The sequence below is a fragment of the Pectinophora gossypiella genome, chromosome 14, assembly GCF_024362695.1.
Source record: "Pectinophora gossypiella chromosome 14, ilPecGoss1.1, whole genome shotgun sequence".
Lineage (NCBI taxonomy): Eukaryota > Metazoa > Arthropoda > Insecta > Lepidoptera > Gelechiidae > Pectinophora > Pectinophora gossypiella.
Window position 1 is genome coordinate 6,272,529 of NC_065417.1, and position 25,420 is coordinate 6,297,948.

Sequence of the window (25,420 nt, forward strand, 5' to 3'; positions counted from 1 at the left end):
ACTTTCCACAGGCTCTATTTTTTAATACAAGTAATTAGAGGAGCTCGGTGGCGCAGCGGTAAACGCGCTCGGTCTGCGATTGTTGAAGTTAAGCAACTTTCGCAAAGGCCGGTCATAGGATGGGTGACCACAAAAAAAAGTTTTTATCTCGAGCTCCTCCGTGCTTCGGAAGGCACGTTAACCCGTTGGTCCCGGCTGCATTAGCAGTCGATAATAACCACCAATCCGCACTGGGCCCGCGTGGTGGTTTAAGGCCCGATCTCCCTATCCATCCATAGGGAAGGCCCGTGCCCCAGCAGTGGGGACTTTAATGGGCTGGTGATGATGATGATGACTTAGATCGAACTTTTGATTAATAGCCGTGTAAAGGCCCCCTCTCACCGGCCCTGTGCCTCTAATGACCCACATACAACGCCTAGCTACACGCTGGACGGAATGCCCTATATTTAGAGAGCAACCGACTGTGCGATATTACGAAAGCACAAATGCGTTTCTCTCCAGATAGTTAGTGTAGCACAGTGGGTACAGTCCTCTCAGGAGAGGGAGAATTGTATATATCATTACGGGTAATATGCGCAACGTGATAATAATTTGTCACAGTCATTTTATCCATTCTAATCATATAATTTATGTCGGTTCGTCGATTGCTGCTAATATATGTACCCAAATAAGATATGTCGTTCTGTCAAAATAGGAACAAAATCACGTGCCACACATGTTAGGGAAAAACAAATTTATCGATTTCGATAAAATTTTCCATAAGTTTTCTTCTATCGTGTGGGTTGTGGGTGGTGAGGTGGATTACCAACCTCTTCAATCCTAGTGTCAGAGTTATTAATGAGCCTCCAATGTAACGACTACTTCTTTACATTAGTAAGTAGTAACCGGGACCAACGGCTGAAAGTGCCCACCGAAGCACGGAGCATCTTATTTTCGGACAATCAGGTAATCACAGCCTGTAATGCCCTAACCAAACTAGGGATCACAAAGTGATTTTATGATATATCCCCACCGGGATTCGAATCCGGGACCTCCGGATCGTAAGCCCAACGCTCAACCACAGACACCGTTATGGCATAAGTAACTACTCAGAACTGTTCAGAAATATGTGACAAACTTTGATTGTCTTATGAAAGTTATTGGTAATAATTATTAGGGCTGTATCACCCCCTGAATCAAAAGGAAAATCGAAGGTAATTTTTGCGTATTTGTAGCTCCATTATTTGTTTGTTGCGTATTACAGCTTGCCTACGAACCAATAATATTTTTTAAGTTCATTTAGTTTTGAAAGAATACAATTTTATATTATCAATCAACAATATGCCATACAAGAACTTAACATACTTACCTAGATAACTCAAATTCGAACAGGAAAATGGAGAGGAACAATATTTGTCAAGATTGTAATGAAACACTGAAAGCTTTTATGCAAATTCCAACAAAATTGAACAGATCGTTCCAGAAGATTGTCCTAAATGAAAAAATCTTCCTCCTCAAATCACATTTCTCCGACCTACATTATTAAATTACTTAAGTTACATGCCTAAGGATACAAGAAGACGGGAATTTCGTATTTACTCATATGATTTGTTAGTAACCTCCAACACGCCCTCTTAAACTTATTACACACAACATAGAAAACCCACCAACTAATTAACAAGAAAACAATCACGTGTTAGGTTTTCTGTAATTTTGTGCGAATTTGTGTTGCCTTCATATGGCAACACTAGGAGAAAGGGTATAAAAAGGCGCGTTTGTCTTTCATTGGGGCTTTTTTGATTCGAGCACGCATCGAAGGCAGACGTACCATTTTGAACACGTGTACACTTGTGTTTGAGCACGCGTGCGTTTTGGAAATTTAGAGTAAGTAACCAATATACTTATTATTTATTATTTCAATGGTTGTTTTATTTATAGAGCATGTACCTGAGGCAGCTTTATGTATATCCAGGTATCCGTATGTTAGTTAATGATCATGTTACCGTGGTCATACTACATTTCAGAAGTGGGATCGTATCCATATGTGTTAATCAGGATACACCGTTTTTGAGATATTTTACTTTGGAAATATATCTGTATAAATATATACATATAGGGTTATCTGAAGAATATTTACATGTTCCAATGTTTTCGAGTTCCAGATTATGCCTCTTGAAGACGAGATCGTTCCACGAAGACGACTGACGAGCCGAGACGAGCCGAGACGAGCCGAGCCGAGCCGAGCCGAGCCGAGCCGAGCCGAGCCGAGCCGAGCCGAGCCGAGCCGAGCCGAGCCGAGACGAGCCGAGACGAGCCGAGACGAGCCGAGACGAGCCGAGCCGAGCCGAGACGAGCCGAGACGAGCCGAGATGAGCCGAGACGAGCCGAGACGAGCCGAGCCGAGCCGAGACGAGCCGAGACGAGCCGAAACGAGCCGAGACGAGCCGAGCCGAGCCGAGCCGAGCCGAGCCGAGCCGAGCCGAGCCGGTACAAGCCGGGAGCGCAGCCGGAGAGAGAGCCGGGAGTGCAGCCGGAGAGAGACGTCGCTTCACGCGTCGGCACAACGAGCGACACAGCCAACGACGTCGCGGCGAAGGGCAGGAGGTGCGACGTTCGTCGGCAGCTAAGGGAATAGAAAGGTCAGATAGCCCTACATTTTCATCTAAAGATGTTCTTAATATTGTTGAATCATTAGTTAACTTAAGATCTTAACCTAATCCGACAGCAGTCGCCACATCACATCCTTCCAGTAGTATTATGAACCATGTTACCCGAATTTGGACCCTCATCGAAAAGTCAAAAGATTGATACTTGGTTAAAGAAAGTTAATGAGTGTGCCACTGTTTACGGATGGGATGAGAACAACCGTTATCCACTTCGCAATGCAGAAACTGCAGGAGTTGGCCAGAGTTTGGTATGAAAGCTTCAATTCTATTTTGTACAGCTGGGCAGAATGGCAGCAAAAGTGGTTAGACGCATTTCCTTTTGAACATGATTATGGCCAATCCCTGGAGGATACGCTTAGGCGAAAGAGTAGGTTTGGTGAACCGCTAGAGGTTTATTATTATGAAGAATTAGCCATCGTGAACCGGTGTGACATCGAAGGGAAACGAGCCGTGGACTGCATTATCCACGGATTAAGTGACAAGACAATTAGATCCAGCGATAAGCGTTACGATGTACGCAGCCTGATCAACTCCATTTTCTGATGAGTAATAAGGAGAACCAACCGCCGCCCGATCGCTTTCATTTTAATAAAACAAAGTAGTCGACTGAATCCACAGCGGGAAGTAATAATGACAATAGGGATAAATCAGTTAAGACTTCAAAAAAAAATTCAAGTTACAAATTATTTTGTTTTAACTGTAGGGAAAAAGGTTAGCCGTATCTTAAATGCCCCAAACCTCTGGTCCAATGTACAGGATGTCGTAGGTTCGGTCATAAAATGGAAACTTGCAGAGTCCCTTTTTTTTTTAAAACCGTGATAATCTAGGTAACATTCCTAAAATCATGCGCATACTTACCTCTAAGTCGGGCTCAAAATATTTCAATACAGTTAGGGTAAATGACACCTCTATGATATCGTTTATAGATTTCGGTAGCGAAGTTTCGCTCATAAAACAAACAACGACACTGATTTTGGGGTAGACTTGTGATCAACCCCCGACTCCACTAAAAGTTTTGGTAGTGATTTTATTTTGTCCATGGGCAGGACACAGGTTAATTTATGCGTCGACGGTGTTAGTGCGGATGTTTTGTGTCACGTGGTTGACAGTAATCTGCTCAATTGTCCGATATTAGTAGGACAGTCCTTCACCGAACAGAAGCAGGTGCTGGTATTCAAGAATGCCAACGAATTGAGGTTTTATTATGATGATGAATTCCCTTTTGCTAACGGTGGTAGTGGTGATACTGCGAGTGTAAAGGTCGTCTCCGCTTCATGCGCAAGATTGAGTGGAGAGGCGATTATCAGAGCTCGTACTGATGTTGTGATTAATTGATATGTTAGGCTTAGCGGAAGAGTCGTGGGGAAGCCAAACCGAGAATTCACGATAGCCGGCGGGTTATACAAAGTAGAGGAAGGTCAGCTCTTTGTTCATATTACCCCATTGTCAGCTTTTGTTATATTGATAAAGGTGATATTATAGGTAGATGAAATAGAGTTCAGATTGTCAATCATATTTGTACATCACCCACAGACCTCGTTGGCGAGCATTTAGGTATAGAACCTAAAGATGTTAACTTTAGCAAAAACGCTTGAAGAGCCACATAAACGACGTCTATTTTAACATTTTGAACGAATACAAGCATTGCTTCGCGCAATCATTAGAGGAGTTGGGATGTACAAATATGACTGAAATGAAAATTGAATTGAATATTGAGCGTCCTGTGGTTTACCGGCCTTACATATTGTCGCACAAGGAACGACAACAAGTAAGAGAAATGGTTGGTGAGATGATGAATGCGGGGATTGTACGAGAAATTGTATCGGAATATGCGAGTCCAATTATGTTGGTTCGTAAGAAGGACGGTAAACAAAGGCTCTGTGTTATTGATTATAGGTTTCTGAATTCAATGACAGTTAAGATAAGGTACCTGATGGCAGTGATTGAAGACGAGATTGCTCGATTAGTGGGGCAGGCCTACTTTATAACTTTGGATCTGGCAACTGGATACTACCAGGTGCCTATTGCAGAAGAATCGAAACCCTTAACTTCCTTTATCACCCCAGACGACCAATATGAATTTAATCGTATGCCGTTTGGGTTGGCTAACGAACCAGCTGTATTTCAAAGGCTGATGAATAAGGTATTGGTTTCCGCTAGGTTCTCAGAAGCTACTGCTTACATCGATGACGTATTAACTTACGAAAAGGATGTAGAAGAGTGTTTGGATAGGTAAGAAAGGGCTTTACAGTTGATAGAAAAGGCAAGCCTAACTCTGAATTTGGCAAAATGTAATTTCTTACAGCAGAATTATTAACTATTTGGGTTATGATATTAGCGCTGCTGGGGTGCGGCCGGCTGACAAAAAGACACAGTCAGTGTTTGATGTTCCTCGTCCCACCAGTCCACATTCCGTCCGCCAATTTCTGGGACTAGTAGGATATTTTCGGAAAATTTATAAGGAATTACGCGTCTTTATCACATCCGTTGAATAAGTTGCTCAAGAAGGATGTGGAATGGTGTTGGACTGAGGAACAAGAAGCCGCATTTGTTGATCTCAAGAGTAGTCTGATAGATAGGCCAATCTTAGCCATTTACGACCCGACCGCCGAAACACAGTTGCACACTGACGCCAGTGAAGTGGGCGTCAGTGGAATATTGATGCAGCGACGTAATGGAAACGACACCTACCATCCCGTAGCGTACTATAGTCGCCAGACATCTCCAGAAGAGAAAAGGTTTATAAACTTGAGACTCTTGCTATAGTAAGTTCGCTCAAAAGTTTCGGGTTTATCTTCTGGGTCAGAATTTCAAAATCATGACCGATTGTAGTGCGTTGCGCTCCATGCTTTCCAAACGTGATTTGGTTAGACGTATTGCCCGCTGGTGGCTGTTTTTGCTTTTTGAATATCGTGCTGGCACGAAAATGTCGCACGTGGACCTTCTATTTCGGAACCCAATTGAGGATCTTAGTTCAATGGAAATTGACGCTGGTCTTTACCCGACGGTTATGTCAATCAATGAGGGGGACAGATTGTAGACTCTTCAATTAGGTGATAGTGAACTGGGTCGCATTCGGGAATTTCTTACCACTGATATTGATGCAGATGGGTTAAAGTACATAACAGAAAACTAATTCAAATGAGGGCCTATTCCACGTAAACGAAAAGTCGAGGTGCCTTTTCACACCCTGTACATCAATCACCTTGGACCTTTTTGTGCGATCAAAGAGAGGAAAACTCTTACCTATTGGTAGTCGTAGATGCCTTTACGAAATCTAAATTTATCAGGCCAGTCAGAAATACCAAAAACAGTTACAACAACGCGAGAATTAGAAGATATTTTCTATACATTCAGAAACCCAGATCGAATGATTAGCGACCGCAGTACTTGCTTCACATCGTACGTGTTCAAACGTTTTGCTCGGATAAAGGTATTAGACACGTGTTGAACGCAGTTGCAAGTCCTAGGTCCAATGGACAAGTAGAGCAGTGTAATCGCACGATGTTAGGGTCGTAACTGCGCAAAATCGTAATTTTGACAAGAACGTCTGGGATGACAAGATAGGTAGAGTCCAATGGGGCATGAACAACACCCGTCGGAAGACAACCGGACGGACTGAGGTAATGTTTGGACTTTAGATGGATGCGGAAATTAATCCTATGTTGAACGAAATAGTATGCGAAACGCAAAATTATACTTTATTGTCAGTTCGGGAATCCCTTAAAGATGTAAAAATTGACGATTCAAAGTGTAACAATGTTACCTACTGAATAAACATATTTTTGAGTTTGAATTTGTTGGGATTGATGACTACTTCATTTAACAAATCGAATGTCACCCTGGATTCACGTTAATGATGATAAAGAAAGTAGTGATGAAGATGACTGATTGTGTCATTATTATATACAATCAAAAGAAAGTAAGTAGAGGTACTGTTTGTTGGATGAAACTGTAAGATGTGTATTTAGTAATAGCTTGAGAAGGAGGGCTCATAGCTATTTAGTTAAGGTGACTTTCAATTTTGTGAGGAGGGTTCACAATTATTTTAATTATCGTATATAAGAAGGAAGGGTTTGTATACGATAGTTACAAGTGTGAGAAAGAAGGTTCACACTCAATTGCTTTGCAATAGTTCGTGAGAAAGAAGGGTTTGCGAACTATTGCCAACTTGAATAGCTTTATAATGTTATGATTATTTTAATTATCGTATATAAGAAGGAAGGGTTTGTATACGATAGTTACAAGTGTGAGAAAGAAGGTTCACACTCAATTGCTTTGCAATAGTTCGTGAGAAAGAAGGGTTTGCGAACTATTGCCAACTTGAATAGCTTTATAATATTATGATTATTTTAATTATCGTATATAAGAAGGAAGGGTTTGTATACGATAGTTACAAGTGTGAGAAAGAAGGTTCACACTCAATTGCTTTGCAATAGTTCGTGAGAAAGAAAGGTTTGCGAACTATTGCCAACTTGAATAGCTTTGTAATATTATGATTATTTTAATTATCGTATATAAGAAGGAAAGGTTTGTATACGATAGTTACAAGTGTGAGAAAGAAGGTTCACACTCAATTGCTTTGCAATGGTTCGTGAGAAGGAAGGGTTTGCGAACTATTGACAACTTGAGTAGCTTTATATTATGATTATTTTAATTATCGTATATAAGAAGGAAGGTTTGTATACGATAATTACAAGTGTGAGAAAGAAGGTTCACACTCAATTGCTTTGCAATGGTTCGTGAGAAGGAAGGGTTTGCGAACTATTGACAACTTGAATAGCTTTAATGATTAGAAAGAAGAGCTGATGTTTCACCCCGTAAATGTGATTATATGTCGTTGTACTTTTAGATTTTAAGTGAAGCTTTGTAACTGTTCTCGATGAGTGTGGAATCACTTGGCCTGCCGAATGTTAGGTTTGAACATTAGACGTTTTGTCTACGTGCATGAGGACATGCACGACGTCAGGATGGTCGAATGTTAGGTTTTCTGTAATTTTGTGCGAATTTGTGTTGCCTTCATATGGCAACACTAGGAGAAAGGGTATAAAAAGGCGCGTTTGTCTTTCATTGGGGCTTTTTTGATTCGAGCACGCATCGAAGGCAGACGTACCATTTTGAACACGTGTACACTTGTGTTTGAGCACGCGTGCGTTTTGGAAATTTAGAGTAAGTAACCAATATACTTATTATTTATTATTTCAATGGTTGTTTTATTTATAGAGCATGTACCTGAGGCAGCTTTATGTATATCCAGGTATCCGTATGTTAGTTAATGATCATGTTACCGTGGTCTTACTACACACGCATAAACAAGAAGAAACTAGAAAATTATTCCATTACCTACCACAAAACTTTAAAAAAATATTTATAACACCATATCAAACACCTAATTGGTCTAATTCGCCCTCTTAATAGGATAATTTGACAAGGATAAATCCTCCAAAAAACATTTTATCTTCGGGCCAGAAACATTAGTTAAGATCAGAAATGTACTTAAAAAATATTTCAATAGAGAATGGTTCGTTTTTGCCCAGAACCTGTACGATATTCCCCACAATAATGTGTTTAAAAAAATAAAAACAATTAAATGTTTTTTCATAAACTCGCGAATCGATCTACAATACTTAAAATGCCTAACCTCCGTCGCTTCCTCCAGAGTATGCTTACTGTGATCAATGCCTCGACCAGCGAATGTCCAGGGTAGACAGACCGTGTCTCCTCATTGCCTAACATGACTTAATACGAGTTAATACCGCCGATAACGCAGCCTTGCCCCAACCGAGGTCACGACTACCGCTATACCGCGGAAAATGGTATAAGAAAACCAGGTATGCTCAAAACTGACAGCTAGCATTTCTTGTTACTTTTTGGACAATCAAAGTCAATCTTTTTTTGGACAAAAAAGGTGATCAGCCTGTAATGTCCTAACCAAACGAGGGATCCCAAAGTTATTTTTGTGATTTGTCCTCACTGCGATACAAACCCGGGACCTCCGGATCGTGAGCACAACGCTCAACCACTGGACCACAGAGGCCGTTGAAATTGCCTTTAGAAGGCATTCACTACTTGGCCGGTTAAGGTATGTTCAGAAAATAGTTACGGAACAAAATAATTGTATCTGACGGGTTTTTTTTTTGACGTGACTTATTGTGGATTTGCCGCAGATGGCATTCTGGACTGGACTGGACCTGACGTGATGGAAAACTACAGTCAGTGCATCGTAAGCCATCATCATCAGATGATGGGTTATCTAATTTTCAAAGGGTCCGCTTACTTAACATGTATATTTGACAGGTCCAGTTTTCTGTAGAATGTTTCTATATTTACTTTGCAGAAGCGACTGCCCGTCTGACATTCCAATCCGTGAAGGAAATCCAGCCCAGTACCGGTTAGGTTACATACCTTTGAAACGATTTTTCCAGGAATTTGGGTTTCCTTCACCCCTGAGCATACGTATAAATTCGAAATCAATTTTGAAATAAATTGTAAGTATAAACATGATATAACGCAATAGAATATAATGAAACCATTCATTGTATAGTGTTTTAATCATTCAAGTTGCTGCCATAAAGCTCTGTAAGTAATTAAGATACAAAAAGTTTATCGGGGATCATTTGATTTAATAGCTTTAAATAAATTCTGCTTCAAAATTGAGAGATAATTTTCAGACGGTGTAATCTTTTGGTGTTAGCAGAATGGTAGGTAATGTTCTAGACTGTTCTAATATTTAAATTCAAAAAAAGAACACTTTAATTTTTTACAATTAATTTTAAGTATTCTTTTTTCAAACAAGTTATTATTTTTCTTTCGAAAAAGAAAGGGCCACGTTGTGTTCTAATGCTGAAAGCAGATACAGAGTATCTACTATACGTGTGAACCTTTATGTATATAGGTGTGAGTTAAAACGGCATAATATATAATCTCAAAAGTCAAGCGTATCCTAATCTACCTAATCTAATCTAGCCTACAAGATCCCACAGATTATTTTATAAGCGTATATTGTAGAAGAATTAAGGGCTAAGAGTACGCTATGGCAAAACAAGCATATTGCAGCTTTCGCAGGGATCGGAAATAGAACGGCTCGCCTGCGACACGCGGAAACGATGCGCCTGCGCCGACACACCGCCGCGCGCGCATGTGTCCGGAGACCGGCGCGTAACTTTCATAGGTGAACACAGAAAACGGCTTTTAGCACACTTCGGCAGATAGCCCCTTTATCTCATTTTTTTTTGCATTTACGAGTAAGTAAGTATAAAAAAGTCCCTTCTACTTCAAATTGCATGCTGTTCGCACAAATGTGCATTTTAAAATTGTAAGTATCCCTAACATTTATAAGTTAGTTTTAATTATGAGAAGACGTTGCGTTCTCAAGAAACCACAGATTCATGATTTCAACATTATGGACCATGTTGATACTTTCCAAAAACGTAGTAAGTATATATTTAAGTAACAACTGCAAAGTTTACATTAAATATGTCATAATTTAGCCATAAAAGTAGAGTCGCTTGTTGTGTAGTAATACACTTATTTATACAATTTGCGTTACTTATTGAAAAAAAACTAACGATGTATTTACATAAGATATTTAAGGTCATTCAACGCCTTATTTCAGCGGCCAATATTTACTCGAATTCCAAATAAGAGATCAAACATCTTTTCAGATTTGCAGCTAATTTCTATACAAATATTGGAGCTTCGCGAGAAGGTCTTTAGAGGAGATCGACATTGAAACATATCTGGCAGAGAAGCATTGTCGTGTTATTTGTGAACATTGTGTGGCCTCAAAGCCTGTAAAGTGTTACAGCTAATTTGGGCAGAATACATAAAAATTACAAAGACCAACCATTTGATTTAATATAAGTAACATTATGAGCAAATTCAACGTGGGTACCTTTGCCTGACAATTTGCTTTAACAAAATATTTTTGTGGAATATTTTTGTGTTATAATTACTATAATATTGTTTTTTTTTTTTCTAAAATAGATACTTGATTGGTTTGTATACTAATGTCACAAGCTGTGCAGCTAAACTGAATAGGTACTGGTAGGTAGGTGGGTTAGTACGGTCACGAGCATTAATATATATACACTTTGGTACCATGTCACATTAACTTTTTTGATAAATTAAACTGTAAGTCTCACTAAATGTCAAATATGTTAGTGCGACAGAGTCCTATGGTGGGTACATTATATTGCTCACGACTGTACCTATTGAAAAATATACACGATTTTGAACAAGCAATATTAACCTATATTAAAATAATAAGAGGATATAAAACGAATGCCACCAGTCGATACATTTAAAGCTGATTGGCTCGATAGAAATCGATTCCATGAAATACCTACAGCGCTTTTCCTGTAACAATCCTAGGCAAGCTAAACCCCCTCTCCACTAGGGGGAGTTACAACTGGGGGGATACTCACTCCATTTTACCCCAAACACGTTCCTGTTAACGTGACTCTGTGTGTTACAGTGAAAAGGCGAGCAGGTAACATGCACTGAGCATCGGGTTTGATACGGATCACCATTTTAATTAGGTAAACCTATACGCAAACATCAACCTAGCGTACTCCACTCGGATTGATACCCGTGTAAGGGATTAACCGGGCTTTTGTGGGCAGAATTTGCAGGTTGGTTTTGAGAGGATAATGATGGTAAACGGCTCTACCTATTGAATAAAATAATATGCATTTTGTGACCTACATGTCACATACATTATGCTAAATGTCACGATTCTTGTTTGTGGCTTGCACGGATTTTTTCTAATAACTGTTACGTATTGTATTAGTGCGTTTGGGCGGCGCGGCGGATTGACCCGCCCGCCCTACATAGGAACCAGGTCAAGTGTAACCACGTCATCTTGCACCACACGCCTTTTGGCAGCCATTGCGTTTCTGGTTATATTGTCTGAAGATAATTTACGCAAAGAGATGATTTGTGTGCAATAAAGTGTTTCATTATTATTATTATTTATATGTCTGTATTGATCCCATCTCGACTCTTTAAGGCTGGTACCTTTAAGTGATCACGGGTCTAAACCAAGTGATCACTCATTTAATAAATTGGGTTATATTATTATTTGTATATCGTATCCATATAACTAATTAAAACTACCAACTAACTAACTAACCAATAACCCAACCAACTACCAATCCAACCAACCAATAACTACTAATTAACTATTTAGTTATTATTAATTAGGACTTTAATTATTATCTAATTTATAGCTTTTTGTGGAACCATAGGTTTTTAATGTGGAGATTTTGTCTATATCTAGACTATGTAGAGCTAAAAAGATATTTGAGATTTATATTTTTTTCTATTGTGTTTGAAATTCGTCATCGCTATTTTACAGTGTATTTTTATTTAAAAACTCGTCTTGAATATGACTTCTACTTCATAAGTGTATGACTGTAGGTAGGTAGTACTTATAAAGGACGCTTGGCAATAAAACGACGCGAAAGGAAATTCAATAAGCAATAGAAAATATTCAATTCAGACGATGAAGTTACAAAGTGCTGCTGGAATAGCATGCAGAATATTTTATTTAAAAGTGCTACTAGTATCAGAAACTTCTCTCTAGTAATTTAAAAGTATTTCCATTTCCCTGAATATTTAAAGGGACTAGATAATTTAATGGAAAGCAAACATTTCTCCCGAGAGTTACTCAGAACTGATACTAAATTAAACGTCAGTTCTAGCCGTATTTTGAATAATAAATCTTTTCATTAGAGCTTAGAGCTACGAAGCACCGCTATGAAATCTCTGGAAAATCTATTCGATTCCCGAGTCAGACTATTAGCTCTGAAGAGGTTTCTGTAAACATACTGAATTATTACTTACATAATCATCATCATCATTGTTCATTACTTAGGTACATATTATTATACATAATCAATATTTATCTGTGCTTCATATTGTTAAAAATTTTCCTCTATTTTTTTTTTTTAATTATTTTGTCTTTTTTCTTTTTCAATCACAGTTGTTAAGGTCGATCATGCTGTACGACACTTTACTGGTTTCACAATCTGGTATAATACTTTATACACTATTAGATGTTATCCTCTATTATGATTGTTAACTGTTGTGCTCGTCTTTTAAATAAATAAATAAATAAATAAATAAATAAATAAATGAAAGCTAGATCATTAATATTACTTATTTACGTTAAAATTATACAATTACTTGACGGAACTTCTTTTCCTTCGCGAAGTATTGTCGCACATGATTGAAAAGCCCTGTCTACTACTTATACAGGATGTTAGCGACATCGTAACGAAAACTTTGAGAGTTGATTCGGACCATGATTCTGGAATTTTACGTTGCAAAAGTATGGAATTGAAATAATTTAGAAAAACACAAAAAGTAATGAATTTTGTGACAGAAAATTTCACTTAATATTATTTATTTATTTATTTCAACTTCAATACACTATCATTAGCTCAGTATTCGTTACGATGTTATTACTTAAATAAAAAACCTATATACGTCCCGCTGTTGGGCACATGCCTTCTCTCAATCATCCGCAGAGGGTACGCAGCATACTCCAGCACGGGTTGGTGGAGAGCTGTTCCAGGGCGGGCTAATATATACGGTAGTATCATAGTTTTTGTTCCATATCTACAAAATCTGTTACATAAATTGAATTTTATATTCTGTAAGCCTATAAAACTTCGATAAATTTCATAGATTTTATCTCTAAAATGTAGTAGACTTGTCTACTTTTAATTCGCGACATGAAACCGATGAGTCGTAAACCGTAACTACACGTTGTACGTGTGTTTTATGGCTAGTTTGGGCGTGATCGTGTTAAAATGACCGTAAAAATACGTTAAAATGGCTGGAAGGTTAAAATCCGGTGCGCAGATCACTGATACAACATGCGAAATGAATCATAATGGTATTTGTATCTTGTTATGAACATGGTTTGAATGTAGAGTATGCACCGTACATAAAACCAATATCAGAGGTGAAGATTTAAGTAGGTACCAGTACATAGTAGGTATTAGTGGTCGGGGAAGGAATTGCTTGAGAATAAGTGATTAGTTTTATTTAGGCCATAGAGGCAGCCAATCAGCTCGCGACACCAAACACTTCAGGACCCCGATACCGACCCCGCCGGCGTGGTCGACGATTTCCCTCATTCAGCGCTTATCGCTATCGACCCACTAGGGTCGATTAATTCTTTCAAATATTTTTTCTCTCAGACGACGCCCTGAGCCGAGGTTCGCGCCCAACTGGGCACCCTCAGGCCTGTTGTCTTAAACGTTGTACCGGGTGAGAGCCTTCAGCGCTCCCCATTTGTCCGGCCAAGTAGTTAATGCCATCTGCGGCAAATCTACAATAAGTCACGTCAAAAAAAAAAGTTTTATTTAATATCACTTTTGGGAAGTTTGCCAGGTCAAAGATAAACTATGAAATTCTGATTTCTGAGGTGACAAAAAATGTGTTCTTTTTTCCATTTAACTTATTTATGAATTTTATCAAAAAAAATGTAATAAGAGCGACATTTTGTCACGTTTTTCTATGACGTCACAGGTTTGATTTTTTAAACAAATTCCATGGTACTTTCCTGTTTTGACGTTAAGTAAACAGTAACTGATCAAAACAAATCAATTACACTTTATTGTACAGAACTCAATTTTAACAAACACACATAACACATGAATACATTATAACCCGGGCGGCCTTATTGCTCTAGAGCAATTTCTTCCAGGCAACCACTACCAGGAAACAAACATTTACTACACTTGACTAGTTAGACTTGACTTTATTACCTATCTATTAAGATAAAGTAGATAAAAAATTGCCTTTATTTATAAATCTATACCTATTCCATTATTAATAGGTATGTAACAGCCTCCGTGATCTAGCAGTTGAGCGTTTTGCTCACGATCCGGAGGTCCCGGGCTCGAATCCCGGTGGGGACAAATAACTTTATAGTCCCTAGTTTGGTCATTGGTTAGAACATTGCAGGCTGATCACCTGATTGTCCAGAAGTAAGATGATCCGTGCTTCGGAAGGCACGTTAAGCCGTTGGTCCCGGTTACTACTTACTGATGTAAGTGCGTAGTCGTTATTTGAATCACGTCAGGGGCCTTTAGCGGCTCAATAATAACCCTGACATCAGGGTTGATGAGGTTGGTCATCCACCTCACAACCCACACGATAGAAGAAGAATAGGTAAGTACCTATAATATAATTTAGCAATGAGAGCAACCTAGTTAATCCTCGGAGGAGTATGATAATCCAACTATGTAAACTTCGTATGAGCCGGGTGTTTCAAACTTTCAGTATCATGGAGATGTCTATACTTATACTTAATTGTAAAGTTACTCGCTGTTTGTTATACTTAATATGACTATAACAAGCTTAAAGCTTGATCTTCTGGGGTTAAACACTGCAATAAGGGATTTTTCAGGCTACGTCCCTCAAAGGCACTTGACGCTGTAAAGATTTTCCTTCGTTTAACCTTCTAATTTCATGGATATTAGACATATATGCACCTTTTATCTTTGTTTTCGAGTGTCCTATCTTTGTTTTTGGATGACCCTTTTTATTACCTTAGGCACAATTACATCATCCACCCGGGTGGGTAGATGATGGAATGGGGGGTCCCAGCGCTTGCATCACCATCCAGCGCTTGCTGAAGGCTCTCGCTGGGTACAAAATTTAAGACAACAGGCCTGAGGGTTGTCAGTTAGGTGCTACTCGAGTCAGGGGCGTCGTCTGAGAGGCTTTAATTTTTAATTGATTTTTTAATTGAACCATATGTTGGTGACAGGTTATCAGCCCACCGCCAATAACTATCTATTTATTACGTATCCATTCATATACGTGGAATAGCTACAAATCACCTTAAATATTGGTAATATTCAACCAAACATTAGTTTAAGAATAGCATTCGGTTTTTTGTAAGTTCTTATGCAAATAACCGTTAAGAATAATGTTGAAGAGGTACTGAGTGTCCTTGGTAAGTTATTCGGAGCAGTGAATGGGTCAATCAATCACTATAAGTTCCAGTCAGTCTCCTTTTTAAGTATATTTTAACAGGTAATTGAATAACTAAAAACAATGTCTTGACTTCTTATTTATATTTACATACATAAATAAACCAGGTAAGCAGAGACTATAGAATTCCATTTGCTTCGATCCTGACACACTTCTTTTATATACATTACTACACTTCACTTCACGTCTACTCTACTTCTTTTTTTTCTTATATTTACTTAGCAAAATATATATAGAATGAAATGGACATGCTCTTGGCATATTTTACCTAAGTGACTGAAATTATAGGGGCAAGCTTACAACCCATCGACTGTAAGTAGTCTAGTGAATTCACTAGATTATTAGAATGGCAAGTTCCACACTTGTGTTTTTGTCCCTTACTAAGTACCTACGTACACTGACCTGCAAACTAAGAACTATTTTTTTTTTTAATTATAGAAGTTAGGAATTGAAAATATAAAAAAGAAAACTATACATTAGTAACATTATCAAGTTCTTTTTATTTCTAAAGTTTATCCTGTAAACTGAAAAAACTGTTATAATTTTAAACGTGTAGTATTTAGGTTTTCAGTGCAGTGTATATTTGTAATACTATCAACTTGCTTTCTGTTATATGCTTAAACACTTCCCCTCCCTTATCTAAGTCATACCTATCATTAGCCGACAATATAGAACATACTTCACCACGTTGCTCCACTGCTGGTTGCCTAGGTTCCTATATTAAGTGTCCTATTTTAAAGATATAAATGTAAACATACCAGTTTTATAACAGTCTCCATACAGCAAGGCAACGCGCAGAACTTAGCTCCTTACACTCGGTTGAATAAGCTTATACTGTGTGAGTATATCAAAAAGCAGGACTTAATATACCATACTTTTAGGACATGTTAGTCAGCTAGTAAGGGCGAAAGGAATCTTTTCTATTGCTCATTGAACCCATAAATTCCATGATGTACAATTTCCATTAATTCGTCAAGTGTATTATTCCATACCATACATCCTTACGAACCAATAGATGCGAAGCGAGTGACGTATTGCACCCAAAGTAGGCATAAAGTGAGTCACGCATAACTTGCGTTCAAAAGGAAAATAATTCTAATTTATCCATAAACGCCAATTAACTATTATTACCTGAGATTATCACGTACATTTACAAAGAATTTACGTTTATTGCTAAAGTCAAAGACCTTTTATTTCTTAACGTCTTCGTTTTCTAATCTAGCGCAAAAAGATTTTATAATTTTCTTTTTCTTAAATACTGGCCACTAGATTTCAAAATAATAACCTAAATACCATTAAATTACATTTTTTTTTTCCTTTTTATAACAGGCATTCGACAATATTTTTTCTGAAAACCGGCCAGCCAAAATGGATTTTATTTTTCTAAAACATTCACAATAAATAAAATCTCCTTTGTTGACAATACTTTATGTGTCGTTTATGAAACATAGGTACTGGCTGTAAATCTCAAAACGAAGTAAAAATTATTCGAAATATAGTCTTTTTAGAGAAAAATAATGAATCTCGTTTTCTTCCCTTCCTAGTAAACAACATAGAATAGGTAGAATACTATGCTAGAATGACGAGGCAAGACATAAGTGGGTATTATAGATATAATCCTATTGTTCAGTGTAGTCTGTTGGTTAGAGGAAGTCCCTAGACGCGCGTGTAGGTCCTCTATAATATTATACCCTGTAAGGAAGATGTCACACGGGCGATGCCACTCCGTTGTGTTACTACAACGTACTGTCTTTCGTACTAAGTCTATCGTAAATCGTTTCAAAAGAATGTCTAGGGCCCTGTGCCGAGGTTTTCTTGCAGCTTTATTTCCCCGGTTATACAGGTTGTGAGAAGCTGCAGTAGTTTTAGGCGGATGAGACGTTCGTTATGTAAAAAATGACGATTCAAAGTGTAACTATGTTACCTACTGAATAAAGATATTTATGAATTTAAATAAACATCGGAATGCCTAAGTACCTTTACATTAACCTCTAAATAATAACCTCAGGGATTCCTGTTGTTTACGTAAGTATGTAGCTTGAGGTACAACCCTAATAACTTTCCCCTAACGAGCTCGAATAAGACTGTAAGTACCTAATAATACATTTATACATTAATTAACAAGGTAAATGTACTGAAAGTTGTTGACCTGACTACAATTCTTATTGAAGATTCTTCTTTCAACTCCTACGCAAGTGTTTGTGTATCTATTACCTACACGCTGTAAGCATTATTAGCGATGTAAAAATATGAGTGGGAGTGAATGAAGAAAAACAAAAATGTACTTACTTTTATTTGTGAAATAGCTCAAACTCTGTTGTTGCATATTTTATATCTATCGTCACACCCCGGACAATTCATACAAACAACTTCATTTTACACAGACACTACACATTGATATTATCGTACACGTGCATCTGTGTGTATGACGACTTACACCATACGATTCAAGTTTAAACTATACTCGGGGGTGAGGTAAACATAGCTCAGACGCTGCGGTGGGGAGCGGAGTGTTGCCGTTCTATACGTAGTATTATTCCTTATTCTATGCTATCGTAATAAAACAGAAATGTATAGATAATCCTTACATTTTTGGTAGGTAATAAATATTTTTTTACTTCAAATACATTTCCTAAGTAAAGGAATAAAAACCGAGGGATGAAATTAGGGCTAGGTTTCCATTTCCAGGTAAAGCTAAGAGAAAATAATGAAGTATATTATACTGGCTAAAAATATACGTCATTACACAAAAACAGAAACATAATTATCACAAACGTACTAAAGCACATTAAACAGTATTTCGACTACAATTTAGAGTTTACCAAAATTAAACAAACCACGATAACATGCACCAACAAACACTATGGTTCTTTCTCGTATTCTTTTATTTGTACACTTTTATCGACCTCTTACATCTTGCGGGATTGGCTGGAAGACATCTCTTTTAGTGATAAGTCCACCTTTTGTGCCTATTTTTTTTGTCATTATTTATGTATTAATGGTGTACAATAAAGGGTAGGCAGAGCTGTAACACCCAATCCTCGCCAACACCTACCTACATAACCTTAGAAGCAGACAGAATTCTTTCTTTCCTAAACTGAATAAACTTTCTTTCTTCCAGAGTACTCGTAACTCGGAACATATAACTAGATACTGGTTGACTAATTTTACCGTTATAATTAATTATCAAATTTTCACTAACAAAGGCCCCGATTCCTGCAGACACCTCCTAATTTTATTTTTAGTTTTACCCGTCATTTTCTTATCCGCCGAGAAGGAAAGGGACTGACGATTGACAACAGTTAATTTTAAAATGACTGAGTACCTAAATTAATAAATAAGCCGGGCGAATAAAATTGGCATCCCGCTGATATTCAACCTATTTGACATGTGCTGTGAGCTTAATTTTGTTGGGTTATTGGCCGTTATAAAATTTTGGGTAGGGTTTTTAAATTTTTGTTTAATATTGACGAGTGTTCCATAAATTGAACTCAGGAATAAATCTTATGAAGAGAGGCTAGAAACTCTTAAGCTGACCACACTGCAAGCTCGCAGGGAGCGTGGAGACTTAATAGAGACATACAAAATCTTAAACAGCTACTATGACGTGGACAACTTCGAAGCACTATACTTGTTCAATCATAACACCAATCTAAGAGGTCATACGCTCAAACTCTGTAAAAGAATTTCAAACAACAACCCCCATAAGCATTTCCTGACTAACAGAGTAGTAACAGCGTGGAACGGGCTGCCGCAGGACGTGGTCTCCGCTTCTAGCATCAACACCTTCAAAAACAAATTGGACAATTACCATAAAACAGAGAAAGGAAAACACAACTGAATAGTTGAATACAGGCACTTATCAGTGAAAACTGCCTGCCTGAGTTAATAATAATAATAATAATTTTATGCCTGCCGATTGGCCGTCTCTTTCCATTTCGGCGAATAAGAAAGTGACAGGTATAACTTAAAATAAAATTAGATATAGAGCCAAAAAATAAAAATATTCATTCAGAATTCTACGAACAAGCGTACTTACTCCATATCCACATTATGATTCAAAAGGCCTTAGCAATATAATCTTTGGCGTAACGCCAGGATGAATAAAGCAAAATGTGACTAATGGACTATCGCGCCTTTTGACTTTTAAGACGATAAGCAAATAGATGACGAAATAATCTAGAATACTTTGTATTTGGCCGTACTTCCTTATCAAATGGGTCTTTATTGTGTGCAAAGCTTACCCTAAAGCACACCTCGGACACTTCATACAAATAACCTCGTTTTACACAGACATTACACATTGATATTATCGTACACGCGCAACTGTGTGTGAAGTCTGACGCCGTACTCGTACAATTCTGGTCTAAACTATGTTCGATAGCGTGAGGAAAACCTAGCTCAGCCGCTGGTGGGGAGCGGAGAGTTGCCATTCTATACGAAGCATTATTCGTTATTCTATGCCTAAAGTTTAAATCTTCCGGCTAAGTACCCTGCACCACCGATATAACATAAAAAGTGCCGACCGTTAATTTTCATTTATGTTGAATAAATATGTATTTTAGGTTAAGTTATAAATAATAAATAAATAAGTACTTTTTTAATATCTGACCCAAACAAAAAATACTTAAGTCGCATCATAAAAATCCAAGAAGCTTAACCTTTATCGGAAAGAACTAATTATTACCTTACATAAACTATTAAAAAACTGTCAATATTAAGAATATTTTTGACCTTCATGTTTAGAGATATAGGTGTAATGGGAAAAGAGTACAGTTTTGCTATGAAACGTGCAGAGAAAATGAGTAATAGGATGTCATAATCAATTTGTGCTCTATTCCTGTACATCGTGGCATGAAATGAGGTCAATGCGCGCGATATAAAATGACCACCTTTTTATTAGTATATAATGCCGGTATTTTAATATACTTATCAGGAAAATCGAAATGTTATATTTTACTTTTTTTTTGACGTGACTGGCCGGTCATATGGGGAGCGTAAAGGGCTCTCACCCGGTACAAATTTTAAAACAACAGGCCTGAGGGTGCCCAGAATTTTACTAATAAAATATACTTGAGAAAAGTACGTAAATATATATGGTACTTCAAAATTCAAATTATTTATTTGCTTATTTCATGATTGTGTTTGTTTGCTATAGAGCCAAGAAAGCGGGATATGTGGGCCTTTTTTGACATGTCTTAAGGTAAGTTATTAACTACTTGGACGTACAAATGGAGTACAAAATGATATGTGAGCCGGAGAGCAGGAGTTTTTTTGAAATTGCAAACAAAATCTCGCTTGCCTACAGTCATTTAGAATGAAAATGGTGGTTTACTTTAACTTTACTCGTTAAAGTGTCCTGAATTCACTTCCAGTAAAACGATACAAAAATCCAACTTTTCTAAGTTGATTCAAAGTTTCTTTGAAGCCCAATGGAGCGGCATAAATATACTTATATTACTTAGATAGAGATACCTACTTAGGAATCTAAGTACTTATATATACTTTATAACTTCTATCGCATGGGTTGTGAAGTGGAGTACCAACCTCATCAACCCTGGTGCCAGGGTTACTATTGAACCACCAAAGGCCCCTTACATGGCTCATGTAACGACTACTTACTTACATCAGTAAGTGGTAACCGGGACCAACGGCTTAACGTGCCGTACTTTATAACTAATGAGTTTCATTTGCTAAAGAAGGGGTGTATCGAGATAAACCTTCCTATTCTAACTATCAGCCTGTTTAGGGTAATAACTAATAACGCATCTAAATCGGCTGTAGCTGAAAATCAGCACAGCATTTGGCATTTGCTGAGCTGCAGCCGATTCGGCATTATTTATAATTCAATTGTTAATTACCACTAAACTGTGTGTACTTAATTATGTTTTTTGCCGAATAAATATTTTTCTCTCCCTTTCTTTCCAAAGAAACCGTAAGAAATTCTCGCAGTTGCTACAAAGGAATCGTGCTCTGTTTCAGCAAACAACGAAAAACAAGTACACAAGTAGGTATCCCTCAATTGTTTGTTTTCAATTTCCTCAGAACGGAATTTCAATGGAATGGCAAGATGGAAGTAGGTACAGTGGCACGCGCCATTCGAAACTTTATGTCGACTCTGACTCAATATTTCGAAATAACTCTCTGAAATTCTGAATGCTATAAGAAAAAAGAAAGATGTTTTCCAACTGTTTTCCTTACTAAAAAGGTTTCTATTGCATCTTGGAACACGTTTTTAATCAAACGGTAAACGGGATTATAAACTTCATAATTTGTATAATGTAGCTTTTTTTTAACGTACTTATTGTAGATTTGCCGCAAATTACATTTAACTACTTGGCCGGTAATAAATAATCTAGCCTGCCTATATTGACTTCTTCTGCCTTCTAAGTAAACAGATGATTAGCTAATAAGGATATATTTACTGAGTAACTGAACCTTTATGCTTTGATTACTAAGATTGAGAAGGGAATGTTAGGTTGGTTTGGACACGTAGAGCGGATGAAGGATAATAGAATTGCGAAAGCGGTATATAAAGCGAAAGTTAATGGTAGAGCTGGCAGGAAGACCTAGGTGGACTTACATTGACCAAATTGGAGATGTCCTTAGAAAAGGTTTTCATGAAGCGATTGATGAAAGCGAGGAAGGAAGTGTGTCAGGAAGTAAATGAAATTCTATAGTCTCTGTTACCCCAGTGGGAAATAGGCGTGAGTTTATGTATGTATGTATGTGTATGATCTAATTATTATTATATGATATGGTTCATACTTATCACTATTATTCCGCCTTAATACCTAATATATGTAAATATATAAATTACCATCAAAAGGTAAAAGAATAAACATGACCAGCCATGCAGCCATGGCCAGCATGTCTGTTTGCTGTAGCAACACCTGTATTTAATTAAGTGTTAACTAGATAATTTACACAACTATGCAACCGCAATAAATATATTTTTGTCTTTAAGTTAATATTTCTGTAGGTTTATTTAATTGGTAATATCACATTAAACTCTATGCCTGAAGGAGAAAATGCAACTTTTCAATAAGTAGTTTGACTACTGAATATTGATAATGTGATTGATACTTACAGGTTTTTATAAGCCCATGCGGTTGCCACATTATTATTTGCTGAAAGCATGACTTTTTCACGTATGCAATGCCTGATGGTATCTTTGTATTCGAATAAAATTGTATTAGGATTGATCACAGTAAGTATATAAAATACGTTACTTACTGTGAAATTAATAGTGACAGACGTCACGGATATTTACTCCTAGGTCAGGTCAACCATACGGGTGACTGAATTTCAGCTGAAATGTCACAAAATTTCCGCGCCTCAAGCATATTTAGACAAAAGCTCCTTATTAAAAGCGCATGAAAACGAAACATGGCTTATTTATTTACAAAAATCACATTAATTACCTGTTGTCGTATGTTGCAAGCTGCTTCACATTTCAGGGAGTAAACATCAGTAATCTTAGTTCGTCCTCAGAATAGCGCACTTTTCTACACCACACACTTTAGTTCGCCTCACTCCAGGAGGTTTTGTTGTGATAGTTTGTGATTAATTGTAATTTTATTGTGTTTTCAGGAGGGTAGAACCAGACGTGCAGTGGGTATGGTGGTGGGTGTAATATTGAGGGTGTCCAGGGAGAGAGGTGCGCGCGCCGCCCGCCCTACGGAAAAACCCGAGCGCTCAGTCGGCGGCCATGCTTTCCCGCGCGCTAATATTAGCGCGGATTTTCGCGCAGACGCGTGTATTCGAGACGAGTTTCGACTGATAAGTGGCTGGCACTGGCAGCCAGCGCCGGCCGGTGACCGCCGCACTGCGCATGCGTCCTCCAGACAACAACAAACAACTGACAGTAGCAAGCCTTTACCTGGTATCGACTTAACCGAGTACCTGCTAACGAGACGTTGTCAATTTAACATATTAATTGGTCTTTCAGATGATATACGTAGCGTTAGGAAAAAGCTACTTTCCAGACTGGCATCGATTCAACATTCCCCTTAGCGACAGTGTATCGTCTCTACCTTTTTTCGGTCTCTAGCCTCTACAATTGTAAAGAAAATTACACTTAAAGTACTAGCGCTACTGCATTTACAAATTTCATTACATTCGCGCCGACATCTCTTGTCCAGTATGACTAGGTATTGTACATACCTACCTAATATGCGCTTTATGTTTTTGTTTTAATGTATTTTTATGAAAACCATTATAAAAGATAGGTACCTATAAGAATAATTTAAAGAAAAATGCGCAACAAAACAACTCATAAGGTGTCCAATTTTGTTTGTCAACTAAACCTTCATAGTTCACAAAGCACCTACTATCGATAGAAACAGTAGTTTTATTATTATATTAAAGTGAATGGAGATCATTGTTGCTACTGTAACATTAGGCACGTACGAAATACCTACTTGAATTATATCTCGATGGCAAATGTACAATGAACCGTGACACTATTAAGCTCACTTTTTATTTGTTAATATGCTTAGGGTAAGCAGAGGTCGACTTAAAATTGTTACTTTGTAGTGTCAAGTGAGTCATGCCTAATGACTTGTAACATTATAAACTTACAATAATAAAATTGTTCGGAGCGTACAGTACAGTAGTGCATACCCTATAAGGACTTTTCCTCGATTTGCCTAATCGACTTAATATTATTGACTTAATAATATACAGGGTGTTAGGGTCAACGTAACGAAAACTTTGAGGGATGATTCCGTCGCTTAGCCATAGAGGCAGCCAATCAGCTCGCAACACCAAACACTTCAGGACCCCGATACCGACCCCGCCGGCGTGGTCGACGATTTCCCTCAATCAGCGCTTATCGCTATCGACCAAATAGGGTCGATTAATTCTTTCAAATATTTTTTATCTCAGACGCCGCCCTGACCCGAGATTCGCGCCCAACTAGGCACCCTCAGACATGTTGTCTTAAACGTTGTACCGGGTGAGAGCCCGTCCAAGTAGTTAATGCCATCTGCGGCAAATCTACAATAACTCACGTAAAAAAAAATCCGTCGCATGGAACTGAAAATACTCGTAAAAAAAAACACTATCTGAATGAAAAACCACTTGAACCATCCCGCTCAGTATTCATTACGGTATCACTAACACCCATACCTACCTGTACGGCTACCTGTATATACTTGTACGAAGTGTTAGTGCCATCGTGACGAATACTGAGGGAAATGATTTAGCTCATGATTCTGAGTTAATATCAAGTGAATTTTCGAGGTCGAGGCGGAAAATCCCCTTAATATTAAACTCAGAATCTTAAGCTGAATCAACCCCCTCAGTATTCGGTACGGTGTAACTGTATTATGGTATGGTAAGTATATGAAATGAACCACACCTTAAAAGTTTACCGTAGGTAGGTAAAGTATGATCTTCTTCCCATAAAGTTCATCTTCTTCTATCGTGTGGATTGTGAGGTGAATTATCAACCCCATCAACCCTGGTGTCAGAGTTATTACTGAGCCGCCATAGGCCCCTAATATGACTCATGTACAACAGTAACAGTGGCTTAACGTGCCTTCCGAAGCACGGATCTTTTTAATTTTTGGACAATCCGGTGATCAGCCTGTAATGTCCTAACCAAACTAGGGATCACAAAGTGATTTTTGTGATTTGTCCCCACAGGGATTCGAACCCGGGACCTCCGGATCGTGAGCACAACGCTCAACCACTGGACCACGGAGGCCGTTATAAAGTTCATAATATACCCAGGGAAGACGTGTTTAGATCAGTTA

The 25,420-nt window shown here is 38.0% G+C and overlaps 2 protein-coding genes across 2 annotated transcripts in view; one reads left to right on the forward strand and one right to left on the reverse strand.

Moving 5' to 3' along the window:
* The window catches only part of LOC126372513 (BTB/POZ domain-containing protein 6-B), a 33,105-nt gene extending 9,629 nt beyond the window's left edge, over positions 1 to 23,476 (reverse strand). The window contains exon 1 of the mRNA XM_050018313.1: positions 23,084 to 23,476. The gene's annotated coding sequence lies outside the window, so the exon portion shown is untranslated. The remainder of the gene's footprint in view (positions 1 to 23,083) is intronic.
* LOC126372657 (transmembrane protease serine 13-like) lies at positions 1,672 to 23,260 on the forward strand. Its single transcript, XM_050018506.1, has 3 exons — positions 1,672 to 1,863; positions 2,136 to 2,601; positions 23,253 to 23,260. Exons 2-3 carry the CDS (start codon positions 2,145 to 2,147, stop codon positions 23,258 to 23,260), a joined length of 465 nt encoding a protein of 154 aa, XP_049874463.1. The 5' UTR covers positions 1,672 to 1,863; positions 2,136 to 2,144.
* Positions 23,477 to 25,420: the final 1,944 nt, after the last annotated feature.

Bases quoted from the DNA above. Each gene is read 5' to 3' on its own strand.
- LOC126372657 (XM_050018506.1), top strand. From the start codon at position 2,145: ATGCCTCTTGAAGACGAGATCGTTCCACGAAGACGACTGACGAGCCGA.